This window comes from Equus asinus, chromosome 5 (genome assembly GCF_041296235.1).
Source record: "Equus asinus isolate D_3611 breed Donkey chromosome 5, EquAss-T2T_v2, whole genome shotgun sequence".
In the NCBI taxonomy this organism is placed as follows: domain Eukaryota; kingdom Metazoa; phylum Chordata; class Mammalia; order Perissodactyla; family Equidae; genus Equus; species Equus asinus.
In genome coordinates, this window is record NC_091794.1 from 14,459,992 (window position 1) to 14,481,465 (window position 21,474).

The following is a 21,474-nucleotide window of genomic DNA, read 5'->3' on the forward strand; positions in this document are numbered from 1 at the left end:
GAAGGCTGTAAAGACAGATTTTATTCAGTACTATTGCAATAGAGGAAAGAGACTTTAGAATAGAGTTAGGTTAATCCCAAATACAGCAAAGATAGCTGGTGAGGTATGGCCAATGAACAGAGTGAGGAGGCCGGTGGAAGGAAAATTACTAACAGGAAACATCAAGGGTAGGGGGATTCTCGCCAAAGGCAGGCCAAGGATTTATACATCAAGGGTTCAGAATGAGGAACTTGATCAGATATCAAGGGGCAGGGATTCTCACTAAATTGACATCAGGATTCTTACTCCAATTGGACTAGGCAGGCTGAGGACAGGGCCCAAGGATGAGGCACTGGTAAAAAGAGGGCTCAGAGGAGCCCGCCTAAAGTTCCTCTCAAGGAGAGTCTTTGTCAGTGGCCACTGCTCAGGACATATAGTTTACTTACATTATGTAGAAATGAATAGTTCTAGAAATAAGGGAAATAATACAGAAATGATGGGCAGTTAAAGAGGACTTCATTTTAGTGAGGCAGTTTCTCACTTGCTTTCTTATGACTACACCTTGAAGGACTGGAGTGTGTATCTAGATCAGCGGAGTAGTGTTTCCCCTTTAAAGGCAATTAACCAGCTTTCCATTGACGCCCAGTGCCCACAGGACAGCATGTCTGCATCACTGGGATGGGTGTATAATGTATAAGCAATCCTAGGCACCTCCCCCCGCCCCCATCTGCTAAGAACATTCTGACAATGCCCCTCATGATTACCTTCCTCTCCCCACACTTGAACCTAATTCGGGTTAACTTGGGGAAGAAAGGGACAGATAGGAAGAGGAGACTTACATCAGAAAGGACCTGGGTTTACTGAGGACACCAAGAGGAGGGGAGAAAAAAGGAAAAAACCCTCTTGGACAGGAATTTTCAGAGTGTAGCGGCAGCATTGAGAGAAGAATTGGTGACTGAGGCTTCTGGGTGGGCACAAGACGTGAGCAAGAGAAACAGGGGTGTGGGGGTTTCTAGGAAGTGGTGCTGAGAGTTAAATGCTAGATCTCTTAATATTCTTTAGAAGACACAGGCAAAAGTTTTAATGACTCGTAAATATTTTTGGATTGTTGAACTGTGTCCTTGTGAGGCAGCCTTGCCTTGAGGCTCAGCTCTGAGGGGCCAGGCTAGTATTAGAGGTACATTAAGGCACCTTCAGCTTGGGGTGCCAAGCTGACTGATAAGTCCCTTTAATGTTTGCTATATAGCAATGAGGCAGCTTCAGTTTCTGAACTGGACCCGGTGGAGTAAGTTGACTCCTTTCCTCTGAAAGCTAGCTTGAATGCAGCAAACAATTCTTCTCAAGCAAGAATGGAGGGGGGTGAAACCCGGCTTTGAGACACCTCTGGATGTTCACATGCAGAACATATAAACATGGACAAAGAAAACAGTGATATTTCAACCAAGCCCGCTGATGTGAATGTAAGTACAGGGTGGGAAGCCTTCCCTCTTACTTGAATGCCATTTATTGTTGACCCTGTTAGTAAAATGAGGCCATGTTACTTAACAAAAATAAAAGGAGCAATAATAAAATACTTTATCTTCCCATGGTACTTAATGGATTTTACGAATGTGAGCTTGTTTTAAAGTGTGTACTTCGCAATTGATTTGCAGCTGTTTTTCTAAAACTCCAGGGAAATTGTACTGATCTCTACACAAATTCCATTTTAAAATTTAATCAGTGCTAACTGAGACTGCCTATAATGTGTTCCTGCATTTAAAGATCCAACCTTGGCCTTGTCAGTTCTACATGTGCTGGCATTTCTCTGTGTTTTCCTTTTTGACTTCTCTGCGGGAATATTTGAAAGTAGTTTGACATCACAGTCAACTCATACTACAGTAGAATGTTTTTCTTTTTAGAAACACCATCTCCTTTCCTGCAGGGTGTCTGGTCTAGTTCAGTTTCACCAGGAAGGATATAAGCTACATTTCATTCCAGGGGTTGACAAGGGTGTTTTGGCCAAAAGAATGAGGGAGCCATGAATAATTCAGAATGTTCTTGGCCACATATTATCCCATTAATTGGTAGCATTAGAGACAGGAAGACATGTACTTTAAAGGGAAAAGTCAGGGAGAGTAAGAGAGAATGAGAGAATTCTTAGGGGAGCTCAAAAAAAGAGATGTTTTCTTTGGAACTGGTGTTCTAGATTGTTGTCTTTAAAAGAATGTGTGGTTAAAAGTTATTTCATCACTGGAGTTTAGTTACGCTGACGTGTATAAATCTCTCCTTCAAAGAAGCTAAACTCTCATATACATTATTAAAGAATTCACAGCATCAAATGACAGAGGGTAGAGGAGAAAAAAAAGGGGAGGGGAAACAGTTAAATAATGTATTTTTTCCTCTTGCACATAACACTTTGCACATCAAAACACTAAAATCAATAACTTTCTAATCTAACAGGAGTCCTCTATTTCATTCTTTATTTTTAATTATTCTTTCATTTGTTATTGAGAAACTGAGTCACTGAGCAATTCAGCAACTGCCTTAAAAGTGCATACCTGGGGGGCAATGTTGAAACATGCACTTTGATCCCCATCCTACAGCCTTGCACAAACCAGAGCGTCAGCCTTAACATTTTCTTCCTAACACCAGTCATGAAGTCACAATTAGCACATCAATTCATTTCTATGAGGAAGTCACTTATTTTCTTATTTTCAGTCCTGCCTCAGTCCAGAAGACATTGGTTGTGGGAGAAAAGCTATAGAATACAAACATTGGAAGCACTTACACATTCCCACATCTGAACTGTATCTGCTTGAATTAACCCACATGGAATCCTAACCTTCTGACCTTCAGGTCCTCTAGTCTACACTCCATGAAATTTAGGCCTATCTTCTACAACATCTATTTAGCAGAATTGGAGAGTTAAGGAGAGGACCTGGGAAACATTTCACCAGAGTTCATATGATGTCTGTTTTTTCTCACCTTAATTATGTGATTCAATGCAAGTCCATTTATTATGCTAATATAAATAATTTGACTGACATATTTAGGCCTTTCAGCACCAAGATTCTCCTGACGGGGTGGTTCCATTTAAGCTCCAGACTACCTCTCATTGATGATACATCTTTCTTGTTTTTGAAGATATCCAATATCTCAGTTCAGGCGGTCAGTGCCCATGGGAAGCTGCCAGGAAGACGACCACCACGAAAACCCATCAGCAAAGCCAAGCCCAAGAAGCAAGCCAAGAAGAAAGCTCCCTTTTGGAATGTCCAAAATAAAATCATTCTCTTCACAGTGTTTCTATTCATCCTAGCAGTCATAGCCTGGACCCTTCTATGGCTCTACATCAGTGAGTTAAACCCTGCATTTCTTTGGGGTTAGGGCTGGCCCTGTGAGTTCAGCATGAGAAATGCAGGCCCAACCTACCCCAGGGGTGTTTCTGATAGAATTTTCCTATTTCCCAGACTGATAACCATTTCCCAAACTGTTGAGGTTTTAAGGAGGAAGAAACCAAAATTTTCTCTCCTACTTCTTCTTTTACCACCTCTGCTTTTTTCCCATAGGAGAGCAGGAGGAGCAGAGATGGGGGATAGGATAAGAGCTGAGGAGGATATTTAGGAGCTTTTGACTAGTTCAGAAATGTAATGCATTTTAGCTTTAAAAAATGAATGGAATGCTAAGCTGTTTCCTTTCCTCATTCCACCCACCTCCTGTTTCTAGGCAACCTTATATTTCCAGCTGCCTGAGCTTTATTTTACTCATGTACCTTTTTCTCCTCTGTTTTTTATGCTTTTGTCAATCTGATTGACCCTTTTGGACAGGAGTTATAACTAAGTTCTTCCTTAGAGAGTAGTACTTACCCATGCAGCTCACTAACTCTAGCATTTGTTGACTTATGCTGGACTTCCCACCCCACACATCTTAATATATTTGACACAAGATAAGTGTACTCTCAAGAATATTACAATTTGGTTGGAAAGCAAGATTTATAGGCAAAGAATTAATGAATATTGTCTTGAACAGTGCACGTCACTTACATCTACACAAATTGATCACCTATAATTTGCATGGCACGATGTAAGACATTAGGCGCACCAAGATGCATCTCCCACCTTCAAAAAGCTCACAGATGCATTGCCACTTTCAAAAAACTTGCAGTTCAGTGCTAGAGAGGGAGAGTGAGTTGATTTATTTTTTTGCTTAAGCAATTACTTTGCAATCACAGAAGACAGGCCTCCAACCTGCCCAGGAATAAAGTCCAGAGAAGGCTTCACGAACTAGCTCTGAAAATTCATTGACACATCTTGGAAGTGGGCCCTGTGATAGGCATGGGAGCAGAGCCTAGACAAGAAAAAAATCTGTCTGCAGGGAGTTTATGGACTAGTGGGGAAGTGAAATTGATGGGCAATTAAGACAAACACAAAAGACACACAACCCCAACCCAGAAAAACCAACTTATTTCCCATCAGCCTCTGCTGGGCTTCGACCGATGCATTTGCGTTGCCCTGGCATTTTGCATAAAGTTTTGGAACATCACTGTGTAGAAGTAGTTTGATGGCTGCATAAAAATCAGAGAAGGGCATTTCAGGAAGACAGACCAGTATGAGCAAAGGGATACTTTTATGAATAAATGAGAACTGTTCAACAGACAACAGAGGTTAGTTTTGATCCAAGCAATTTGGGTGTGGAAGGTGGCCTTGAGAAATGTGGAGCGTGGACTGCTCATCAGGGAGACAGTGCAGGGTCTTGTGTGTTGGGCTGAGCTAAAGAGTTAGGTAAATGTAATCTGGCTCAAGACTAAATTGATCTCCCCTGCATTGTTGTGATCCTGACTCTTGAGTACTTACTGATGTGAGGAGGATGTGCAAGCTTCTAGATAGAAGCTATAGTTTTCATTCAAATTTTAGAGTCTGCAAGGAAAAAAAAAAATCTAAGAAACACGTCCCTGGTAAAATCAGAAACAAAAGCAACTCTTGTTTTACAGGAGAGACCTAATGAGGCAAGGCAATCTGTCTAAGGTCACATAACTTGAAAGAGTAAATCTGGGACAGGAGCTCAGGTCTCCTGCCCTCACCCTGTGCCCCTCCCCAACCTGCCACAGCGGAACCACACCGCTTGGGGTTCACGTGACCCTGGATGGGTCATAAGAGGGAGGCGGCTTCCTATCACTCACATAGGGTGTACCTTCTTTTTAAATCAGCCACCACTTATTCAGCATTTCCATGTACTGGGCATTGTGCCCAGAGAGAGTATTCTCTCCCTCTCTCCCTGTCTCCCTCTCTCCTGCTTCTTCTCTGCTTTCCTTCCCGCAAACGTCTATTGAGCTTCAAAGCTAAGGCAGGCATTCACTATGCTATGTTAGGGGCTGAGGGACAAAAAGAAGTTACTGTTCGTCTAGAAGGGCAGACACGCAGACAGAAGTTATGATGCGGTGGGCCGTGGGAGCCAGAGGGGTGGTGTCACATAGCAGTAATACCTTGTAACAAAAAGGAAAGGCTGAAAGGAGAGCCCCTCATGGCCCCCACACTATTCTCAGGTGCCCGAAGGCAACTCAGACAGGCAATATCTTTGCCTATTTTGTCAGCAGTTTCTGGTAGGCCCGATGCCCAGTACTGATCCCATGGTCCTCACTGGGCAGAGTATTTGAGCAAGAGTGACCTGACACCAGGCCAAAGACCACACTTCGTGGCGCATAGGAAGGATGAAGTCTCCCGGCACTGCACAGAGCTGAGGACTGGCCCAGCACCCCGGGCATCAGCCTCACAAGTCAGACAGGGCATGAGCGCCCAAGGGGTCAGTGAAGCTCAGTTGGGGGCCCTTCTCTCTTCTCCCACTATGTCAGGTCACCTCTGAGCTCAGTGGTGCACGTTTCTTACTTCCTCTCCTTCCAAAGACTTAGCATCCATGAACATTGTGAGTGCTGTTTTTGACCTCTTAGCATCTCTAGGACATGTATAAAGTCAGAGAGGTTTATCTTTTACCTTTTAATCTTGCCCTTAAGTATTTGCCAGAAGCTGATAGAAAGAATAGACTATTCAAAGGGATATGGTGATTTCCCGCTGATGGAAGACATATTACTAACCACATGTAGAGCTCCACCAGCCGTAACTGGTAAAATACGCAGCTGCTTAAAATAAAATCGTTTTAGGATCTGATACTGACGTAGATCAGACTGTGCCCCAGCGCCAGACAGAGGCAATCTCCTGACCGCCTTCTCTCCTGTCTCACAGGTAAGACGGAAAGCAAAGACGCCTTTTACTTTGTGGGCATGTTCCGCATCACCAACATTGAGTTTCTCCCTGAACACCGACAGAAGGAGTCCAGGGAATTTCTGTCAGTGGCACAGACTGTGCAGCAAGTGGTGAGGTGACGGGGGCGCTTGAGAGGCTGGGGAAGGGAGGTGTCAGGGGTGAGGGGATGGGGTGGAGGGGTGACAAGTGTCACAGGTGAGCAGGGTGGATGAAGGAAGCAGAGAGGGTATGGGATTTAGCTCATCTTGGCTGTCAGATAGACTTACTCCTTTGATAGAATTGCTTATTTATTTTTTTTCTGCTGAAACTAAAAGAAGTAGTGCTCTGAGATTCAGTTTTTCTCATCTACAAAATAAAGGAATTGGATCAGGTGGGCTTTAAATTGCCTCCCAGTACTGAAGTTACATGCATTCTGATTAATTCTGTGATCTGTACACATTTATTTCAACCTTGATGCACTGGCATCTCTTCACTTTAAAAAAAATACTTTGCTGGGGCCTGCCCCGTGGCGCGGTGGTTAAGTGCGCATGTTCCGCTTCTCAGCGGCCCGGGATCCGCTGGTTCGGATCCCGGTTGCCGACATGGCACCGCTTGGCACACCATGCTGTGGTAGGCGTCCCACATAGAAAGTAGAGGAAGATGGGCACAGATGTTAGCTCACGGCCAGGCTTCCTCAGCAAAAAAAGAGGAGGACTGGCAGTAGTTAGTTAGCTCAGGGCTAATCTTCCTCGAAAAAAAAAAAAAATTAAAAAAGACTTTGTTATTATAGAACTAATACATATTTATCGTAAAAATTTTATAAAATTCAGAAGAGTGTAAAAAAGAACATTAAAATCTTTAACATCCTCTCCAGAGATTGAGCCCTTCTTAATTTGGACCACATAAACACAAGGGATGACGTGATATTGGAGTATTAGCAGATACTCAGTTTTATAATCTGATTTTTTCCTCTTAACCTTAGGTTGCACATTTCTAAGCAAAAGTCTTTAAAAAGCATATGTTTTAATAGCTACAAAGTTAGCAAATCCCTTTTTATTGGCTATTTAAGTTGCTTCCAATTTTTGTTCCTATAGATAGTGCTACAACAAAACTGCCACATGAACCGTGTGCATCTCTGATTACTGCCTTAGGAGGTTTCCTAAAAGTATCACTGGTCAAATAGCAAAACATCTATGCGTGGCTCTTGGTACATATTACCAACTTGAAAGTTTCTGCCAGTTATCCGCACAGTAATGGACAGGATGGCCCACCCAGTGGTGACTCTATAGCAGTGATAGGCATGCTGTAGTGTTGAATGAGGAAAGGTTGTGAGAGAGAGGAAGCAAAGGCCACAGTGGGCACAGTGGCTTTTATTTATCGAAGGCCTTCAGTACCTTCTAGTACCCAGTATACTGGGTACATTGCTTTAATTCTAATATATATCAATTAGTCCTAAAATCAGCCCAAAGAGGTAGGCATTTTTTTTTTCCACCTCCTTCCCCCTTTTCCTAATCCCAGGCAATACTCCTCATTCCCCCCCACAAGCCATTTCTCTCTACTGCTGAAGGGATCCTTTAAAAATAATATTTCTGCTTTGGTTTAAGGATAAAGCACAAATTCTTAAGAATGGCAAGCAGGTGCTTTTCCAAATCTGCCCCCCGGTCTTCCCAGTCTCATTTCATGCCACTTTCTCCACGACAGAAACCTTGTGATCTAAGCCAACTATTCTTTGTATTATGAATAATCATTACATCTACACGTCTTGCGGCCCTTTCTAGTGCTGTTCTCTCTGGATCTAAAGCCTCTGTCCAGCCTCTTCTGAGTGAAATTCCACTCATCACTCATGACCCATCCAAAAGGTCTCCTTCTCTGTGAAACCCTGGCTGACACCCCCCCCCCCCCCCCCCCCCCCCCCCCCCCCCCCGCAGAGCCGACACTGGCCACTGGCTTTGTGTAGACCCTTGTTCCTACAGTTAGCATGGCGCTCAGCACATTTTATTATCGCTATTTAACATGCCACTTAAAGAGGCAGCCTTTTTGATCACCGCTTACAGATAAAAAAAGAAAAAGAAAAATACAGTGGAGGCTCAGCAGGTCTAGGTAACGTGTTCTGTGTTGCATAGGGAATTTAAACACCATAGCTCATATATTTTTCACTATCCTATATTATTTCTATGGGATTTTTTTCCTCCTGGGCAATTAGGTAGGTGGTTTTGCTCTTACGAAGAAATACAGGAGGAGAAGATTTAGCAGAAGAGAGTCAATTTGGTTTTAGAAATGCTAAGTAAGGGCAAAGAAGGTAAATTGATTGAAAGAGCTTTCTTCTGAGATCCAATTATGGAGTTTTAAAGAGGCTGGGTGCTTCCCCGGGAACTGGAGAGATCTGAAGAGGGAGGGTCAACCCGGCTGTGGGCACCACCCGCCCCCTAGTGGCGAATACAGGAATGTGTCCTTAAGAATAAATTTTCCATGCCGTGCATTGATAGAAAAGACGTCGGGTCAAATATTTTGAAAATGTTCTTAAACGAGTTTGATTTATTAATTGTGGAGAAAATTAACTTTTGGTGTAGGCGGAATACGGAAGTTAAGCTTGATTAGGATGTATAAAGACAGCAATAAATGAATGAAGGTAACTGATGATTCTTCACAGAGAGCAGAATGAAAGTAACTGAAGACGGCTAGAGGAAGCAGGAATTTGATTTCAAGGACTAATGTTTGGGTTTGGAGTCAGAGGCCTTTAGTCTGAGACTTGTGTCTCTCCTCGCTGGCTGTCGGAGCCTGGACCACAGCGTGCTGGGTACTGTAAGAGAAAGGCATACTCGAAAGCCTTCAGAGGCCTCGGGTCTTCTTTTTCAGGTAAACCTGGTGTATACAACATCCGCCTTCTCCAAATTTTACAAGCAGTCTGTCGTCGCAGATGTCAGGTAACGCACGTCCCTCGCTTTGGGATTTCCACACTCGTTCACTGCTGTAAATTCCCCTCAAGGCAGTGGGAAGACTGAGATATCACCATTCTCCCGTGACTTCTTGGAGGCAGTTTTGGGTTAACACCTTTGGCACAGTGGTGCCCCGACTCCTTCCCCTGCTCTCATGCTGAGTTTTTCTCTTCGTCTACCAAAGCCTGCCGTCTCCCCATCTGGGATCCTGGGTCCCTGGATTAATGCCCCTGGGCAAAATGGCCATACACTGCCTGCTATGTTGGGTGGGGGCAAAAATAAAACGCAGACCTGTATTTCTCAAAATATGTTCAATAAAAAGCTGGTCATGAGAGTTCTTCTGAGAAAAAGGCATCCCATGGTCAAATGATTTTTAGGAAAAACTGTGTGCCGTGTATTGTATCCCACCTTTTCCCATGCCCAATATATCTACAGAGATTCACAGTCCACTCTGGCATATTAAAGGCACTGAGAAGTCTTGGAGTAAAGTAATTTGTTTACTTTCCTTCACCTTCCATTTCCCAAGTTATTTACTAGAGAACGCTATCTTATGTTTCTCATAAAACATGACAATACTTGTGCAGCGAGGAGCTCCTGCTCCAGGGTCAGACTGAAAACCAAATTGGGTTTGATTCCTGGATTTGCTACTTACTACCTGTGTGAGTTTGAGTTGTATTTGGCCTTAATTTCCTCATCTATAAAATGGAATAACAATAGGACCTTTCTCATAAAATTAAATGTGATAAAACAGATTTAGCACTGTGTTTGGATGTGGTAGGTTACTAAAAATTATAGCTGTTATTTGTAATAGCTGTGAATGCTAATTAACATCCATAGAAATAGCGTATTCTCCATGGAGATGCAGCTGTACATTAACGGTTCTAGATTTGAACCCAACACAAGAATACATGTACTATGATGCTTTCCCTGTCCAATCCCCATAATAGGAGTCAATGAATTCCTAAAGAAGGAAGTTATGTTCTGTTGAGGGATGTGCATTACAAAGGATGTACTCACTGACCTTACCTTGAATCTATCGTTTAGGTCACTGGCTCCCTATGAGAGTCTACTTCTTGAGAGGTATCCTTGAACATCTTTCTTTTTTCACTACAGCAGTAACAACAAAGGTGGCCTCCTTATCCACTTTTGGATTGTGTTTGTCATGCCACATGCCAAGGGCCATATCTTCTGTGAGGACTGTGTGGCCGCCATCTTGAAGGACTCCATCCAGACGAGCATCATAAACCGGACCTCTGTGGGGAGCTTGCAGGGTCTGGCTGTGGACATGGACTCTGTGGTACTAAATGGTGATTGTTGGGTAATTCTCTTTTAAACATTCCTTCCGCAACACTCCTGATACTGCTATTATCATAGTCAATGCCGTAATGAAGTATTCTCTTCCCTAATCCCAACTGGAACAAGATTAACTGAAGACGTTAGAACTACATTGGTAAAGGAAATGGCTAAATGTCATATACAGTGATTGGGCAGTAGAACTGGGATCAAAATATACATGAAATTGAATTTATTAAAGTATACTCCTCTCTATATTTAATTTAGCTTCATGTATCTTCAAACTAAGGCTCCAAGTCCTGGAGAGGGAAGAGCTTTGCTGAGGTTCCTTTTGTCTCTTCCCTCCTCCAGACAGAACTGCACTCCTCTTAGATAGTGCTGCCCAACGCTCCAAAACGGCCTGCCCCATAGTCCTGTCAAAACGCAAATTCCATCGTTTGTCTTGACAGTGAAATGGTTTAAGTACCCTGGAACCCAAAGTTCCTGCAGCTTTCTCTTTTGCTTTAACTTGTATGTAGGGCAGCCGTGTAGTAGGTGGCTGATAAGTATTTGTTAAACGAGTGAATGAAAAATCTCTAGTGGAAAATTCTGCACCACATGTGCTACTTCAGAACTAATTATTATTATGTTTGTTTGGTTATATTTTAACCTTTGAAAAATGTTTAAAACGTCACTATGGATGATTTCAAGCCTCCAAAAGTAAAGAGAATAGTATAATGAACTCTCATATACTCTTTACTCAGCTTCAACAACGATCCACTCATGGCCATCCTATTTGATCTCTAAATACGGAAACAACCTCCCCCACACTCACTGGATTATTTTACAGCAAATTCCAGAAGTGTCGGATGGCTTTTAAAGGACTGAAAATAATTTTTACTAAACAAAATTCTCAAATGAAATGCTGGGACTGACAGTGTCTTTTCTGTGTGTTTTCTCAATGCAGCTGGGCTTCGGTCAGACTACTCCTCAACCATAGGAGCTGGTAAATCATGTCATGTGGTTTTTTTCCCCTCTCCTCTCACCTCCAAATCAGTGTCCATTTGGCTAGTTTTCCCTTTCAAATGATGGTATTTGTTAGTGCTCCTTCAGTTGCAAGTGACAGAAATACAGTCAAACTGGCGTAAGCACAAAAGAAACTTGATTGGCTCATGTAACTGGGACATCCATGGAGGGTTCTGGCTTCAAGCATCGTCGGGTCCGGGTTCTAAAATAAAATATCAGGACTCTGCATCTCTGTTTTCCTCTGTTGAGGTTTCATCGATTGTTCTCTTCCAATGGGATGGCATAAAAGGCCACCAACAGATCCAAGCGTATAATTTTTCAGTTTAGCAACCATGGTGGAAAAAACCCCACACATATTTCCTGACAGTTCCTGCAAAGTTCTGGGTCTGAGTCTCAACGTCTCAGTTTGGCTGACACGCCCGCACCTGAACTAGCTTCTTTGACTCTGATTGGCGCTCTGGGTCATGTGCCCACCTCTGGACCTAAGGGCGAATTTGGCCCCAAGCAAACCATATAGACGGGGTAGGGGTAGTTTCTCAAGGTAAAATCTAGACGCTGTTACCAGAAGAGAGGGGAGTGGACTCGAGGCTGGCAAAGACAACAGATGTCCTCCACATGACCTCTTTTGCTCTTTACTTTTCTATACGAATTTCTAGAAAAGGCATTCCTAAAACAAAAACAACACTGCTGTCTCCACAGACAAAGGCTGCTCTCAGTATTTCTATGCAGATCATCCGTCTTTCCGCTACCCTCTGGAGATTTCTGCAACCTCAGGGCGGCTGATGTGCCACTTCAAACTGGTGGCCATAGTGGGCTGATTCGTTTCTCCATCGAGTCCATCGAGATAGAAGCCGACAACTGTGTCACAGACTCCCTGACCATTTATGATGCCCTCTTGCCAATCCGGAGCACCATCTTGTATAGGTATTATGCAGACACTCTGGTTGGCTAGTGAAAAGATTTTTTACAACATCTCTGTTTTGCAGTATCTGGGTTCGCCTTGGATTTTTTTAAACCATTTTTGCGTCTACTCATGAGGTCAAAGACTGACCCATACGCTATTGAGCATCCTGTATGTTAGCCGAGCCACGCCTGTGAGACACGATGTTTGCTTTTCACTTGTCAAAATCAGTATAGCAGGAACTTCAGACAATATTTCTGAAATCTAACCGATTTTTTGTTTAATTTTACTTTTATTGCAATCCCAATGGAGTCTACTATTTCAATAGAGTGTGAGAATAAATGTTTGATGATGATTGCATAGCATTAGTAAAACAATTAAAAATTTTTTCCTTATTATGAAAATAGCACAGTGTTCATTGTGGAAAATGAGGTCAGTCATAGAAAACAACATCAATTATTTTACAATCCTACCATGCGGAACAAATGTCTGTTATATTTTTGCATAAATCCTTTCATTCATATATATGTAATTACACACATATGTACATATACATACCCTAATATTTTTTACTTGCAAGTAGACATCTTTTTATGAAAGCTTAATATTTGGATAACCTAATAATGACAGGCTTTATTAAGAATTTACTATTTCTTCCTGTGCTAAAAAGCATGAATTATCTTCTTATTTTTACCAGTGTTTATGGATGTATGTAACAGTACTTTATGTAGGTATGCATTATTTATATTTTGGTGATGAAGATGCATGTTAAAAATTCAAACAGTATATAAAGATATGCAGTGAAAAGTAAGTTTGTGGCTGGCTCCCATTCCTCAATCATTGTTATTGGTTTCTTTTCAATCTTCCAGGCATATCTAGTTATCATCTCATTTAATCCTCATCACAATGCTATATGAAGAGTATACCATTATTATTACTGCCATTTCATAGCAGGAACAATGGCATTATGACGATTTAGTTGATTGCCCAGAGTCTTTCAGCCAGTTAAGTGATGGAGCTGAGTTTTGAACCCAGAGTTCTCAGTGTAGAGCCCATGACCCTAGCCATTAAATACCCTGCCTTTATGCCTTGTTTGCCCTCAAGGAGGGTCCAGTGATGGCCATCGAGGAGAATTCTTCAGTATTTACTGGACAAAAATTTCTGTACCTAAGTCAACTCTCCTCCATCTGTCATGCCCTGTGGCCACTAATTGACGAAGACCTGACTGGCAGTCTGGTCACAAGAACTGTGTGGATGGCCCAGGAATGTGTGGAATTAGTGATGGATGGAGGCCCGCCTCTTAATAAACTATTATTCATCTACTGTTGCTTTGTTATCTGGTTTCAGAATTTGTGAACCCACAAGAACATTAATGTCATTTGTTTCTACAAATAATCTCATGTTGGTGACGTTGAAGTCTCCTCAGATACGGAGCCTGTCAGGAATCCGGGCATATTTGGAGGTCATTCCAGAACAAAGTAAGTTTTCCCTAAAAGCCACCCTTAGAAATATTTGTTATGATGCTCCAGTCTGATCTCTCCTGAGGCTGTGCTGTAATGCTAGTTGAATTAGTCAGAGATTCTGACTCAGAGTCCAGTCAGATGAGAGAGATCATATTATTTTAACAGACAGAGTTTAGTGTAAAGAACTGTTAACTCACTATCAAGGTGTTAACAAGGTAACTCAAAAGGCAAAAAGAAAACTGTAAGCTATCATGGATGTAACACATGTAGGAAGCAACTACCATCCCTAGGTCTGGACCAACAAAGGAAAGAGGTCAGAACACAGTCTAGAGCTTGGAGGAGGGGTTTGTGGAATGAAACTCATATCTCTGAAGTGGAGCTGCTGCTCAGCTGGTGTTGGTGTCTCTGAGTCCAGAGGCAGGCAGGTATCCATGGACTTGGGATCCAGACTTTTGAGGAGGGGGTGACAAACAGCTGAGGCTGCTATCTTTGAGGGAGATGCACTAACGTAGAAGTTAGGGAAACTGCTAACAGAATTCAACTCTGCTACAGAAGGAAGTGCAGCTTTGGGGTTGAAGAAGTGTTGCTGGGGTGACCCTCCCAGGAAGAGGAAACGGACAGGAAGTCCCGTTCTTCCTCCTCCAGCCTTCCGGTCTCCCTTTAGCGCCCCCTATTGGCAGAGCCTATCAGGAAGCCAAGTGGCAAAGAGATCAGTGGTTTGAGAAGGGTGGGTCTGGAGCCGAGAGATAACAGCTTAGTAACTAGCACACTAGACTGTCTTTCGTGAATTCTAGTTAATAGTGATGCATGTGAACGCCGTCGTGGAAAGTACCTGTGAAGCAAAACCCAGGGGATTTCACGGGTTTTTCTAGGTCAGACAATGAGAAAAAACTGACCTCCCTTTCATTCTTCTTTTTGACGTGGATTGATGAGGTAAAACAAAACAAAACAAAATAAAAAGAGCCGTCACTGAAACTCTAGTCTTTTAAAAATATTTGTTGTCTTGTAACTGGTCCAATCTTACAGATCATGTGTTGGTAACTTCTTTAGGAGCATCAACAAAGCCAAAGGGATCAGAATGGCAGATGGGGGTGAAGAGGAAAGGGATTTGGCTGAAGCAGATGGGGTGATAGCTTTGGGTCACCTACATTTTAGGGCAGTGGCTTATTTTGGTAGGTTTTCTCCTTAAAATTATTACAAAACCAAATGTAAAATTGACTTATTGAACAAAATTGAACTAGCTAATTGAAGTGTTGTTGGGTTGAAAATTATCTCTAACACCAAAGGTTAAAAATATGATTATTTCAGAAATATTATAGTGGAATTTGTCAACAAATATTTATTGAACATCTACTATATGCCAGGAATAATTCTAGGTGTCAGGGAAATAGCAATAAACAAAAGAAACAAAAATCAGTACTCTTAAAGAATGTACATTCCAGCAGAAGGATGAGCATATCAGTAAGAAGAGACATTTAGACTGTCTTATTTAAACAGAACAACTTGTTATGTCAACTGGGTATATTTCTTCAACAACAAATTTTCACCCATTTGAGCAAATAAGCTCAGAAGCTTTAAAAAATATATTTAAACTATGTTTATAAAGAAAGTAATAGCATCCTATAGATCTGTAGTCAAAATATATGATTTGAAAGCAAATATAGAATTTGAACAAGTAGTTTAGCTATACATCTGTCGGGTACTATTTCTTTTTAAAAATATTAGTTTAAATTTCAAAAAATATATAAGCTTGTTGATCAAGGAAGTGTGCATTTGTGTTAAAGAAATGTATGCAGCGTCTCTCCCGTGATCTCGCAATGGCAAATCATCGTGTGTGACTGGATATTTTTTTCAGAGTGTGAAAACACAGTTTTGGTCAAAGAAATCGCTGGCTTTGAAGGGAAAATTTCAAGTCCATATTACCCAAGCTACTATCCTCCGAAATGCACGTGTACCTGGAAATTTCAGGTAGCCAAGTTTTACCACTATGGTAGAAAAGTGTTATCCTATTTTTAGTAGTAATTTATTTCTGAATTTAATTACCTTTTTTTTCAGTTACAAAAAGAATATTAGTTAATTTTTTAATATTTAAACCTTGTTGAAATATACTGTCTAGAACATGAAAGTTCCTTGAAACCTCAACCCTCTGCCCACCAATTAACTTCTCTTTGCAGACTGAGGCTTATTTTTTCAATTTATTATTTTGTTTGTTTGTATTAAAAAACACAAAGACTTTGTTACATGATCAGACAATTTTTCTTTTATTATGGCAGAGTTCATTTATCAATTTTTAATTGCTTCATCATCAGCATTATAATAGGAATAACAAAGAAATAATAAATCGGGTTAGGCAATGTATATTTCAGGTATATAAGCAAACCAGAGTGTAAATTTATATAAAATATGTACATCTCCCTCTGGTGCTGGACAGGGAGTTTCTGCTTTTCTTTTTAAAATCCTAGTCTGTAAACAGTTTCTCTTTCTCCAACTACAGTGTCACGTGGATAGGGCGAGCTGTCACCTTGCTCTTTCAGCACATACATATGAGCGTACTGTGTGGCATAGCAGTTAGAGGTCAGCTGCAGCAGCATATAGTTTGTATTCATTCGACATGATGTAACTGAATGCCTGCTATGTGTCAGGCAGTATTCCAGACCCTGGGATCCATGACACATGTTCATGCAAGTTCTGCTCTCCTGGGGCTTACCAGACAATAAAGGGAGACAGCTGACAAACGAATAAACAAGTAAAATATAGGCAGTATGTTACTTGGTGGTACAATGCTCTGGAGAAGGATAGAGCAGGGAAGGTGGCTCTGTAGCTGGGTGGGTGGGAAGTGTGAAGGGTAGGATGTCGAGGATTTGTTATTTAATAGGATGGTCAGGGAAAGCCTCATGGGCAAGGGGACATTTGCACAGAAACCTGCAGAAGATGAGGGAACTAACCTGTGCATACCTAGGATGAGAGTCCGGCAGGTAAAGAGAACAGCTGAGGCAAAGGCCCTGAGGCAGGAGCTTGCTGGCTGCATATATGACTTGTGCACATTCACAAATATTTTTAATAATTTTATTATGCCAAAATTTGCACTTGGTGTCAATGTCCTGATGGCATGCATTCTTAAATTATTTTTTATCACGATCACAAACATTTCCAAAATAATTAAAACATAAAGGTGCTAGACTCTTGCTCACTGCCAGGTTCTTAAGGCCTCAGGGCAGCAGAATCTCAGGTGGGAGAGAGGGAGACGGGAAGAGAAGATGAGAGGGGCTGGAGAGAGAGGAGGGAAAGACATCAAATCTCGGTCTCTTTAATCTCTCCGAAATGCACAGCTGTCTCCTTTTTGCTTCCAGAACAAGGAAGGCCCCATTCCCAAAAGCTCTGTCAAGTGTTTGAAATTCCTTTGAGACAAAATAAATGTTGATTCCACAATAACCTGTAAGACTTAAAATGAACATCCCCGAATGTTGCTGTGATTATGTTTTAGTCAGGGTGTAAATAAGATTTTCAACTCACTCTCTGTTTCACTAGGGGTTGAGGGTTAGAAATGCTGAATAAAAAGAAATCTTTATAAGGAAAAAAGCATGCCACTGGGGGAGTGGGGGGTGGGCCGAGGGAGACAGGAAGGCTTTGATTAGTCATCTATAGCTGTGTGAGAGCATGCTTCTGTGAATAGAAATCATGTAAAAACTAATTTTTCACCTGTAAAATAGCTTTGAATTTATTAAAAATGACTAAAAACTGGATGATTTAAGTAACAAAAATGTTGACCCAAGTCATGATAAAAGCTTTTTTTTTTTTTTTTTTTTTTTTGCTGAGGAAGAGTCACCCTGAGCTAATATCTGTTGCTAATCTTCCTCTATTTTGTATGTGAGCCACCGTCACAGCATGGTCATTGATAGATGAGTGGTGTAGGTCCGTGCTCAGGAAGCATACTTGGGCCACTGAAGCAGAGCACACTGAAGTTAACAACTAGGCCACCAGGGCTGGCCCAATGAAAGCTTTTTGACACAAGAGTTGATTTCTATCATCCTCAGTCCTTCTTAGTGCCTGGCCTGATTTCCAAATTGAAGAGCATTCAGTCTCCTGTGCAAACTCACTTTCAGCTCAGTTTTTAAGGTCTTATTTATCTGGGAAGGATTAACTCTTGTTCCAAGTTAAAGTCCATCTGATTCTTCTCCCAAGCTCTCTTATCCATTCAACAAAGGGTTACTGGATGTCTGCTACTGTCGGGCACCATGTGGCACACATAGCAGCTACAGCAAACAAAGTCCCTGCTCTCACAGGGCTTACAGACTGCAGGGAAGGAGGAGGTTTATGATATGTTGTCCACATTTGTTTAGTACTTTATTTTTACTTATTTTATTTTATTTTTTGTGAAGAAGATTGTCCCTGAGCTAATATCCGTGCCAATCTTCCTCCATTTTGTATGTGGGATGCCACCACAGCATAGCTTGATGAGCTGTGTATAAGTCCGTGCCCGGGATCCAAATCTGCAAACCCCAGGCCGCTGAACCAGAGTGTGTGAACTTAAAACTGCTATGCCACCAGGCCGGACCCTGTTTACTACTTGAGTGTTTTCAACATATGTATTTTTATTTAATCTTTAAAACATACCTTTGACAGAGGAGAGATACTCTGGTCACACTTTATAAATAAGGAAATAGAGATGGGGGCAAATCATTTGCCAGAGGCCATTCAAATAGCAAGTGATCCAGGTAGGATTAAATGCAATCACGCCCCCTCCATAAATAAATTCAGCACCACCCCGCTCCTTTCCTGGGTTCCTAAGGATGTTCAGCTTCCGTATGTTTCATAACAGTCACTTAGCTAAGATTTACCTCCCTCTTCCTTCCTTGTTTTTGTTTTCCTACTAATCAATTTTATTATAGAATCTTAGAAAAAAAAATGGAGAGTAGTTTGAATTGTTTTTTCACAGATGTCGTCAGTACAGCATCATCCAAGTTAGGTCCACAAGACGTAAGACATAAGCATCATACATGGCCCCATTACTGTGGGGCCTGCTGATTCCCTCTTTCCTGCGTCTGTGGCAAGCATCATTGCCACAGAAGTTTCCAGTGATCATCTAAGGTGGGTTCTTGAGTTGTGTATACACAACCGCTGGCGAGTTAGGGATGAGTGAGAGATAAAGCATGTCCTGCATCTGGTGGCCACCACTGGCTAGAGAAATGTTTAAACATAGCAAGTCCAGATTAGGAGAACTCTTCCTCTTACTCGGTTAAAGAGAGGCAAGGGTTGGGCAATGGGAACAGAAAATACAGGGCATAGAAGGAAATAGTGTACTTAGCAGTTTTATGTTTTTGTTCATTTGTCGAAAAAGCTTGCAATACTTTGTGAAACTGCACCTCATCACTCCATTTGTCGGGCAGGTTAATGTCAGCAGTGCCTTTTGTCCAATGTGAGTCCAAATGTGGAATTGTGGGCAATTCTGTGTCAGGGGAATCAGTATGCAAGGGGACTTATTTCCTTTCCCTGTGGAGAGGCTTTGTGGATTGGAGGGTGGTGGTGCATTTAAACCCACTTTGTTTTGGTGTGATGAAGCTTCTTGGTGGAGGATTGCATTGGAATATAAAATTTACATTGGTTAAGATATTTACCATCTCTCAGTTTGCACCTATTTTTTCTTTTTCTTTTTTTTTTTTTGAGGAAGATTAGCCCTGAGCTAACTACTGCCAGTCCTCCTCTTTTTGCTGAGGAAGCCTGGCCCTGAGCTAACGTCTGTGCCCATCTTCCCCTATTTTATATGTGGGATGCCTACCACAACATGGCATGCCAAGCAGTGCCATGTCCGCACCCGGGATCCGAACCGGTGAACCCAGGGCCGCTGAGAAGCAGAACATGCGAACTTAACCGCTGCGCCACCGGGTCGGCCCCTATTTTTTTCTTTAATGTGAAGAAATAATCAGATGGCAAGACTGGGGAAAAAATTGATGTGTGTTCCCATGAGCCCTTGGCTTTTGGTGAACATAAGACAATCCTGTTCCTCTTGAGTCCCCCCCAGTAGCTTCCAGGCAGCACGATACACTGAGGAGAGGATATCTTCCAGAGAAAGGCAAGACTGGTTTGAATCTCTGGTTTGCGTTTCCTAACCTTGAAGAAGCTACTTATCTTTGGTTAGTCTTGGTTTCTTCTTCCGCAAAATGGGAATCATATTACCTGCCTATCCATGTTGTTGTGATGTTTAAATGAGAGACATAAAGTGCCCCATTCATTCCCTCTCAAAGGTAGGTTGAGGGGGTAGGACTACTATATTTAAATACATGTAAGAAAGAAGCACACACTCACAATAAAGAAATTATAAAATATGGTGACATAACTAAAAAACCAAATGTCTGTCAAAACAATAAAAATCATCAGGTAAAATTCATCTATTAAAAGAAAAAGACACTAAAAATATAACTACCATGTGATCCAGCAATTTCACTTCTGAGTATTTATCCAAAGGAAATGAAAATAATAACTTGAAAAGATATCTACACCTCCATGTTCATTGCAACATTATTTAAAATAGCTAAGACATGGAGGCAACTTAAGTGTCTAGCAATGCATGAATGGATAAAGAAGATGTAGCATATATATATATAATGGAATATTGTTCAGCCATAAAAAAGAAGGAAATCTTACCATTTGCAACCACATGGGTGGACCTTGAGGGCGTTATGCTAAATGAAATATGTACGACAGAGAAAAACAAATACTGTATGATCTCACTCATATGTGGAGTTGAAACGCCTCCAAACCCCAAAGCAAACTCATAGATACAGAGAACAGATTGGTGATTGCCAGAGGCAAGGGGTAGGGGGGTGGGCAAAATGGGTGAAAGGGGTCAAAAGGTACGAACTTCTAGGTATAAAATATATAAGTCCTGGGCATGTAATGTACAGCAAAGTGACTATAGTTACTAATACTATATTGTGTACTTGAAAGTTGTTTAGAAAATAGATCTTTTAGTTCTCACCACAAGAAAAAAATTTGTAACTCTGTATGGTGGTGGATGTTAACTAGACTTATTGTGGTGATCATTTTGCAATATATCTAAATATCGAATCATGATTTTGTACACCTGAAACTAATATAATGTTATATGTCAATCATATTTCAATTTAAAAAAAGGAAAAGAGAGTAGGATAGAATCACAAAATACTACCTAAAACTTAACTGTACGTTGTCTTCAAAAGACAAAGTGAATAAAAAAGTGACTCAATAACACTGAAAACAAAAGGATGGGCAATGTCCTACCAGGCAAAAAGAAACAAAAAAAGAGCAGGGAGCTAAGGCTTAGTGCCCAGCAATGCTGGGCTCAGAGCATTCAGTGAGAAAAGAAAGGCGAGCTATGATGCTCAAAAGGGTGAGCCTCATGAATATCTAATTATGACGATTATCAATGCATCAAATGACATGACATTAATACTCATAAATCAAAACCTGTAGGAAATACAAAGAGACATGGACAATGTTTAACTAAGAGATTATAATTCTTTTTGCTTGGTTTATGAAGGCCATAGTAAGGGACAAGAGATAAGTCTAGGATGGACATTAGACCATACAAATAATGAGTATGGTAATAGATATACAAACATAAATTTCTCTTTTTTTCAAATGACCTTGAAGCATTCATAAATTTGATTACAACAAAGTCCTTAATAAATTAAAAAATTAAAAGGAGT

The 21,474-nt window shown here is 41.3% G+C and overlaps 1 protein-coding gene across 1 annotated transcript in view; it reads left to right on the top strand.

Annotated features, from left to right (window-relative positions):
• Nucleotides 1-1,391: 1,391 nt before the first annotated feature.
• Nucleotides 1,392-21,474, top strand: part of TMPRSS7 (transmembrane serine protease 7) — a 37,706-nt gene continuing 17,623 nt past the window's right edge. The window contains 10 exon segments of the mRNA XM_044769351.2: nt 1,392-1,439; nt 3,103-3,310; nt 6,192-6,322; nt 9,048-9,115; nt 10,241-10,434; nt 11,367-11,405; nt 12,125-12,238; nt 12,241-12,349; nt 13,674-13,804; nt 15,645-15,757. Of these exon segments, the coding sequence (XP_044625286.2) occupies nt 1,392-1,439; nt 3,103-3,310; nt 6,192-6,322; nt 9,048-9,115; nt 10,241-10,434; nt 11,367-11,405; nt 12,125-12,238; nt 12,241-12,349; nt 13,674-13,804; nt 15,645-15,757 (1,155 nt within the window).